This window comes from Micromesistius poutassou, assembly GCF_964030765.1.
Source record: "Micromesistius poutassou genome assembly, contig: SCAFFOLD_6248, whole genome shotgun sequence".
Classification (NCBI taxonomy): Eukaryota; Metazoa; Chordata; class Actinopteri; order Gadiformes; family Gadidae; genus Micromesistius; species Micromesistius poutassou.
This window is the reverse complement of record NW_028180503.1, coordinates 2,563-11,401: the sequence shown is the minus strand read 5'-3', so window position 1 is coordinate 11,401 and position 8,839 is coordinate 2,563. Positions and strand designations below refer to the sequence as shown.

General features: G+C 42.8%; 1 protein-coding gene across 2 annotated transcripts; it reads left to right on the top strand.

The window, feature by feature from the left end:
• The first annotated feature begins 1,486 nt into the window (after positions 1-1,486).
• LOC311370738 (torsin-1A-like) lies at positions 1,487-8,199 on the top strand. 2 transcript variants are annotated; one of them, XM_084489068.1, is made up of 5 exons: positions 1,487-1,810; positions 2,634-2,899; positions 2,999-3,174; positions 3,529-3,656; positions 6,729-8,199. In XM_084489068.1, the coding sequence occupies exons 1-5, from the start codon at positions 1,618-1,620 to the stop codon at positions 6,971-6,973; spliced, it is 1,008 nt and encodes a 335-aa protein (XP_084345194.1). In that variant the 5' UTR covers positions 1,487-1,617; the 3' UTR covers positions 6,974-8,199. The 2 variants fall into 2 exon arrangements, with proteins under 2 accessions (XP_084345194.1, XP_084345195.1); XM_084489069.1 differs by lacking the exon at positions 1,487-1,810 and adding an exon at positions 2,019-2,384 and having other exon boundaries at positions 6,729-8,192.
• Positions 8,200-8,839: the final 640 nt, after the last annotated feature.

Here is an 8,839-nt window from a genome sequence, read left to right as displayed (position 1 = left end):
ATAACATCCCACACCACCACCAACACCAGCACCACCAATATAACCTCCACCCCCACCAGACTGACCTTAACAACCTCTGCAGCAATAATCCCCACTATACCCAGCACCACCACCACCAGACCAATCAACAACAGCACCCCCTGAATCACCACCACCACTGTAGCCACCAGCAGCACCGGGCCTGGTTCTTCTCCTGAAGAGCCAACACACAGACAGAACCTGGGGTTTTGTGTTCAGGGAACATAATGAAGACCATTTCACTGTCAGAATGGGTACAGACCCACAACGGGTGTCTGAGAAATACCCGAAACAACAGCAAAAACACATTTTCATATGAGACTAATCATGCTGGCAGATCTATGGGGGTGACACTATGGGTCAGTGCCATGGGCCAATTACATTGTGTTATTATTGAAGAGAAATGGGCCAACTTGGAAATGTATTGACCGTACACACTAAAGGTCACCGGGTAGGTCAGCTATCCATCAGGAAATAAGGTTACACAATCTGTAGCCCAGCAAATATATGACCATTTGACCTATTTTGTATGTTTTTCTTCCCATGCTTGTAATCTTATCTTCCTTTTGTTTTTGCTTTGTCGTTGTCTTAATTCTTTCTCAAACTTTGTAATGAATACAACTTTGGTTGTGAGATGAAATACTTCTCATACTGATGTTTTGTTAGAATAGTTATGTTTTTGTATTCATATATATAAATGTATTTTCATTTCCAAAGTTGAGTTAAGTATGGAATTGGGTTGTTATCAGACAGTTCCACCTTTGACCATAATTGATGTGCGTGATACGAGCCACATAGATCATAAGAGGTCATTAAAACATGCTGTGTGGAAATTCACATCAAAGGAGTCATAAGCATAAGCGAAATCTCAGAAGGAGAGGGTAACATAAAGGGTTAGGTTCGTCAGAAAAAAACAAAAACAAATAATAGCCACACATTGTTTCTGTACTTTCTTAAAAACACGAAGAGCAAAAGTCCAATGTTTTTAAAATTAGAACCATTAACAGTTGAACATAACCTTTTGCTCTGTCATATTTAAGCCTTAACTTATATATATATAATGCATGATAGGCCTATACCTTTTAAGGCATCGCTGATCCTGATACGAAAATAATATAAGCATGTAGCCTACAACTACCCAAACCATGCATGTAAATGTCCATGAGGATTAGGCTGCACCACTATGATAAGAACGATGTAGGCCTACACTCTGAGCCATGGGTCTCCCTCTCAGCCCCCCTCTCTCTCTCCTATCATGTAGTTAATTGGCTCATCGTCATAATCTATGTCCACTTGACTTGTGACCAATCAATTGGTAATTGATAATTTGTTGATCACTCGTTGCTGTACTGCCATTTCGTCAGGGCAGCGAATGGATAAAGGAAGAAGACTGTAGTCATAAGATCTAAACGAGCGTGCGGCCCGGAAGTACCTTTGGACCGCGGCGGCGCGCCTGACAACCCCGCTAACAACAGCGTCACAAGACGCTCTCTCCACCCGCCCGGGACTCCTACCACTGCCCCTCGGAGAGGACGGGGGACACACCGGGATATACCCCCCAAAGTGTCATGCGACTCGAGCCGTCGACTGCCCGTTAACATGACGCCGCGACAGCACCACGCGCTGCTGCTGCTGCTGCTGCTGAGCGGCGGCGGCGCGCTCGAGATCATCAGCACGGGCATCGCCGTCGGCATGGCAGCCGCGCTCACCGGCTTCCTCGCCAGCTACCCCAACATCTTCTACTATTTCCACGAATGCTGTCGAGCGGAATGGGTTTCCTTCAACAAGACGGGTGAGGTTTAAACCCCCCCGATGAGACGCTCCTCTGAGCCTCCCTGGTAACTGTTGCCAAGTTACTGTAACTAAGTACATGTACTGCTGTCCAGGGTGGCCGGTGGTAGCTGGACGCTCGGTTCAACGGGGTGTCGGCGGAGGATAATGTGTTAAATGAACAGACTCGAGGCAGGGAACGGTAAACCGAAAGCGGTGCCGCGTTGGCTGAAAGTTATCGTCGGTCCACGACGGATGACGTCTGAGGTCGCGGACGGATGACGCGGAGACGAAGAAGGGAAAGTGGTCGATGCGAGCGGCGGGGCGATGCGCGGTGGTTTTACGCTTCCTCTTTCGCGTGTTTTTATTGATATGATTTTATTAGCCCATTAATGTACGTCGTTAAGAGAGAGTGACGATGGGGACGACGTGCAGAGCCTTGCTCGTGTGTTTCTTAGCGGCGCACCTCGCCGTGAGCGCCTTCGAGCCGATCACAACAACGCTGGCTGTCGGTGTCACCGCCGCGCTGGGCCGGACCATATACAATTACTTCCATGAGAGTTGCGATCCGAAATGGGTCCAGTTGAATGCAACAGGTGAGAACCGTGCAGGTTACTGTTTGCGGTACCCTAGTGCCGAGTCAACAGCGGTATTTTTGTCGAGGAATAACATGTAGAGTTCGGCCCAGTGGGACGAGCACGAGTGCATGCATGCCGACCAAGCCGATCTAACCTTGCATAGTGTATGGTTAGAAACGGCCATACATTTAGAAATGCTTTAATGATGTGCAACCCGAGACGTTGTGTGGATCAGGCGCAATTCTAAAACTTTGCTTTCAAATTCAGGTTTGCAGGCAGACCTGAAAAGTCAACTGTTCGGTCAGCATATAGCTTCTCGCATCATTCTGAAAGCTGTGACTGGATTCATAAACAATAACAACCCGAAGAAGCCTCTGGTCCTCTCTCTCCATGGGTGGACTGGCACGGGGAAGAATTTCGTCAGCCAGCTTATTGCAGATAACATCTACAAGAAGGGGTTGGACAGCAGCTTTGTCCACATCTTTACCTCTGAACTCCATTTCCCGCATGCAAGCCAAGTTGAGACGTATAAGGTACTCTGAGATTGAAGTTTATTTAAATACGACCTGCTAGTAGCAGTTGACTGGTGCATGTTGTCCATTCTCTAATAGCGGCCTCCCATTCCTCCACAGTCTCAGTTACAGCATTGGATCAGAGGAAATGTCACCAACTGTGCCCATTCCATGTTCATCTTTGACGAGATGGACAAGATGCATCCTGGACTGATTGACAGCATAAAGCCATTTATGGACTACTATGAAAAGCTGGATGGTGTGTCATATCGGAAAGCCATCTTCATCTTCCTCAGGTGACTACAGTTTTTATTTCAAGTTATACTCCAAATAATATATACAACAAAGATGGATGAACTTAATGAAAACTGTTTGAAAAGCCTCAGTTTCAACTGATGCTGTTCAGTGTTTCCCCTACCATTGAACAGGGCCCCTTGAACAAAATAACAATAACAAATAAATATAACGCAGGGTTATCTTGACGTCATGCGAGGCATCAAGTGAGTGCCCTAGTTACAGAGTCCCTTTAAATGACTGTGGCGCGAGTGTGCGCCAGTGTATGAAAGAGAGGAAGACATTTATCAAGCTGGACAATGGATCTAGGTTCCAGCACATGGGAGTTGACGTTACATTTCTGATATTCCTGATAGTAATGCTGGAGGAGAGAAGATCACGGAGACCACCTTGAATTTCTGGAAAACGGGAAAAGACAGAGAGGAACTTCAGCTGAAGGACGTAGAGATGTCCCTCTCTCTGGCTGTGTTCAACAACAAGAATAGTGAGTATGATGTCATTCCCCGAGGAGACTGGCTGGGCCGAATAAATTACGGTGTTTCATGTAGGTGCTTGCAGACGCTCTCAGAAGAGCAACCACATCGTCAAACAAAGTCCTGCCACTCTCCTAGCTTCATTATAACTTCCATTAGTATGCTTTTGAGAGCTATCAAGAGCATTTTGTGTGAACGTGCCTTTAAAGTGCTCTACCAAGACATTCCAACAAGAGAAGAGACATTTGTTAGGTTTCCAAGAAGAAAAATGTCTATTCAAAGTGTGCATCTTTCACTGCCGCTAAACGTAGAAGGTGGAGACTACTGCTCCACAATCAGGTTTTCACAAGAACTGTACAAAGTGAATAAATCTGTTATTTTTGTAACGCAAAACAACAATATCAGGTCAGTGGGTTTGGGATCCACTCATCAGTCTGAGTTTGACCTGGTTACTGCAGAGCTTCAATACAGCATAAAGGTTTCTCACCACACACACAAGTTCCAAAGTAGCATTGGCCTACATCCAGCGATCACAAAGCAAATAGGTGGTTTGAACATGGTGCAAACATTGTGTGAAGTTCTGAATAAATATCACAGCGGGACTATTGGTATTTCCCCAGTGATAAAATATAGTAGGGGACGGATTGCCATAAAATAAAAATCATCACTACCTGTTCTATTCATGTTTACCAAATATCCAACACATTTTTAGCAGATGGAGCTTTTTGGACTAGTTTGAACATTGAAATGGCTGCTAAATACGTTCATTATTGAAACCATTAACGCACACTGAACGGCAGCTGTCCATGTGCTATCGGAATATAATTTATTTTTGGAATATCCAGAACTAACGAATGATGGACCATTCTGATGATGGCTGCCATTACCTAACTGAAGCGTTGACATCAAGCGCTTTTGGACGTCTACCGGCGTACATCAGGGCTCCAGACTAACTTTTTGCATTGGTTGCACTGGTGCGCCTAACTTTTCTTTTTAGGTGCACCAGCACAAAATTTAGTTGCACCCAAAAATGTAGGGGTTTCAAGTGCTTCACCTAGCCGGAATTGAACATTTCAAAATAAAACATTTCCAAATAAAAGGGCTTGTGCTTAAAGGGTTATTCACCTATAAAACAACATTGTGCTCCAACACTATATATCATATATTTATAGGTTATTTTGCTGCAATTGAATATACTAACTCCAAATTAAAAAGTAAATCTCTTTACTGATACACTTCCGGTGATTTGACGTGTCAAAAATGCACAACTACAAGTTCTGAATGGGGGTGGGTCACAATGAATGGGGCCGAGATGATTGACAGTACAGGTGATGGTGCTCTTTGGTTGACAGCGGGAGAGGGAGAGGAGATGGAAGACGGAGCCGCACTGTCCTATATGTTTCTAAACATATAGGTTACAGATTAATAAAGGCCTGCATGAGACTCGTGGTCCTACCAACAAAAGTAAAAAATATATAAACCCGGTGTGCAATGATCATGTTTTAAATTTAAAAATGTGCTTATTAATGATAACGCAAAACATAAAAATAGCTACTTGACCCCACGATACGCACAAACGTGCAACATGCAATAAACGGCAGGCGTGTTAAACAACCCAATAAATCCAACCCATCTTGTAAGCTTGTTCAATAATTAGAGAGGGAGAGTGATAGACTGATCCGCGCTGTCCTTTAGGACAGCTGGGTTGTTTATCACGCCTGCCGTTTATTGCGTGTTTAAGTTTGTGCGTGTCATGGGGTCCAGACTCTCAGTAGTAGGTCTGGTTGGAACAGTAGGCTGTTTTTTAAGTTAGTTTCAACTTCACTTCATTTTCCCTCGTCTTTTGTCGCATTTATTTTCTTTCTCTGTTTAAGTTACTCTAGCACTCAGGTCGCTTGCAATTTTTAAACACACACAAGCAGTGAACAAGACCACAGCCAATCAGAGGCAAAGAGCCGACCGAGCTCTTTCTCTTATTGGTTTAGACCACGATATGATCCTACCACGAGTGTGAGTTCGGTCACAGTAGAACACATAGAGATGATGCAAAGGAAATTTATGTTTTCACCCGGGCAGCGTCAGGTGCACCAGTGCGACCTAGAAAAATTATTAGTCGCACCCTTAAATATTTTGGTCGCATGTGCAACCAAATTAGTCGCACTCTGGAGCCCTGCACATATATATTTTATCACTTGGATATTCAGATTAAATGTAACCTAGCCTTTTACACACAGTCCCAAATATTCATATTCTGTAAATCACAGCAAACGGGATGAAATGAAAGAGATGACAGACAATTGGCAATACTGTAAACAAAACATCTAAATGAATGAATGATCGAATTAATGCATTTTTATTGGTCGTTACCAAAGGGTAGGGCCAGAAGCTTCAGCTTATATCAAGCCGCCCCTTCTCACATTTTTAAGAGTAACAAACAAATGTCATCCATACAGTGTGTTTGCATATACATGCATACACTTACCTACATAAATACATACATACATACACGCCTACACATACGCAAGATATAGAGAATTGTGCAGTGTTGTGAAAAATGTGTGGTTTGGTATGGGAATCTGAGTCTAAAGCAGAAAATGTGCTTGGAGTTCAGCAGAATTGGGTTTGCAGTTGGTACATGAGTTTCAGGTTGTGCACATTGTGTCTGATGTTCCAATTAATGTGTTTAAACAATTGTGGAAAAACTGTAAATTGAAACGATTTTGTATCACATTGTGACCCCAAGAATCAAAGTTGAATCATGAGATACCGAAAGATCCAACCCCCTGGGAGAAACCACTGGGAGAAGGAGAAAGACATGCATTAAGACGGGTCAGGAGTTGAGTTGACCCTTTTAGACATTAAACAAACAACGATCCCTAGCATCGCAATGCAGACTCCTCTGACCAGCTCATTCAAATGACCTTTGCATGTTTCAAGGGCGAGTCCCCTTAACCTTAAAGTCAAAACGGTGGGGTGATGGCCCCCCAAGCCTCTATTCCAGATTGAAGTATTTTGCGAAAGGCTTTTTTTCCCCATGTCCACTGATGCTTTAAATGACTAACACTTAACATGACTTTGTGCAGGTGGACTGTGGCATACCAGTTTGATAGAGAAGAACTTGGTGGACTTCTTTGTCCCCTTCCTGCCCCTGGAGTACCGGCACGTTGTCCAGTGTGCCATGGCAGAGATGGAAGCCAGGGGCCTACCGCCAAACCCTGACTTGGCCAACCAAGTGGCCAGCGAGTTAACCTACTTCCCCAAGGCCGACCGAATCTTCTCTGTCAAGGGCTGCAAGACGATAGAGAGCAAGCTGGACTACTATCTATAATTAAATCCTCTTGGTGATCGATGGTGTATTGACTGTGCTTGGTAATTCTCGCGGGTTCTCTTCAAGGATCAAATGACTTGGTCTTCTGTAGAGGAGGGGATTCCAGTGGAGGGCCAGGGTGGTCTCTAAAGAATGAACTTGATGCTCGCTGATCACCAAACACTGGAGAATATGAAGAGATTCAGGTGGGCTCTTTCCTACATGCCTTCATATGTGAAATCAAGAGATGGTCTGATGTTTTATCGTACTTTTCATCAGAACTGCTGTACATTAAGGGAAAACAGTAATTGAGACCTTTTGCAATTGGACAAGAGGATAAATGACTTGGAAAGTATGTTCCAGGAAGCCACCAATTGTAGAAATGTTTGCCATCACGCCTTAACTGGATGACTGTTTTTTACACCCATGAAAATAGATTTGATTTTCAAATCATTTCATGTTTTTTTCATTTAAGCCACAGAAAGAATTATCTACACTATCGAATGGAACAGTCTTCTGTGCTAACTGCAATTGAACATTTTTATGTTGTAATTGTAGAAAAAATATTATGGGGTTTGTTGCATCATGTCTACGGTTTCTAAAATGCACCACCACAGTCAGTGTACACGTTGTTGTACACTAGAATAATATCCAACACATTTTTTTATACCAACATCTTGCACCATTGGGTATCGTTCAATAGATTATTTACAGTGACCTTGTGATGGCAAGTCTTGTGTTTCATAAACTTGGGGGTGATTTTATGATTAATTGTATAGAACTATAGTTATATTGCAAAGTATAATTTATGTTTGATTCCAATACATGATCTGGTGGGTGTCAAAAGAGCTCTACCTCTAATAACCAAATAGACCTTTATCTTCAGATGTCACTCTAGAATAATTAAGTGTAGTTCAATGATGACTTAAAAAAAAGATTAGTTTCTTATAACTCATGTATAAGACCTTCAGTTTCAAACAATAAATTGTCTTTTTCAACTGAACGCGACTGTATTTACTGTGCCTTATTGTAGCTCTGTAATAACCTCCTTCAGTGCGTGAGGGCCAGGATTCAGGGCTGTGGCAGTTGCTGGTGGGTTTCCACACAAAAAGGGAGATTAGTGTCGGTTACCACTAGGCCTAAAGCAGGCATGAGCAATTCAATATATTGAATTTAATTCATTGTTTTAAGATAATTCTGAAACAATATGGATACAAATCAGGTATTTCCAACTGAGACTTTTAGGATACACACAACATGCCTTTTACACAAATAAATGGCAATTGTCCCAATTGTTGATTGTAGTTTTCATTGGCTTTTTTAAAATGTATTATTGTATAAGAGCATCTTGGCCTAGCCTGGATACCATCCTGATTTCCTCGGACATGTGATAATTAGTCTTAATTATTAAACACAAACGTGTGTGTGTGTGTGTGTTGCAGCCTGCGTGACCTGCTAGGTTAATTGCTGTCTGATGGTCTTCTTGATGGCACACTTCCAGCCAGTGCATGGCTGCAGAACCAGCAGGTGCCCAAAGCTCCAGTATATTAATATCCATCTCAAAGTCAGCTACTCTGTGTGTGTGAGTATCATCTTCATTGTTGTTTTTTATGGTCTCTTCCTCTTAACAGCCCGGTTGGAATACAGGCTTACATAATAAGTGTACAGTATATATAAGTTAATATCGGAGTGCAGATAAAACAAATGAAAACTCCCACCCCCAGGAGCTAATCAGTGATATTACATATATTAAACATAGGCCTATCTGGAGAAAACCAAATACACACTGGCTGACTTTTTTTATATAGTGTGAAAATGCAGAGTACTACTGAGTACTGAGTAGTACCTTTACACCAGTCTGAGGTAAACACTAACGGGAATGTTTTG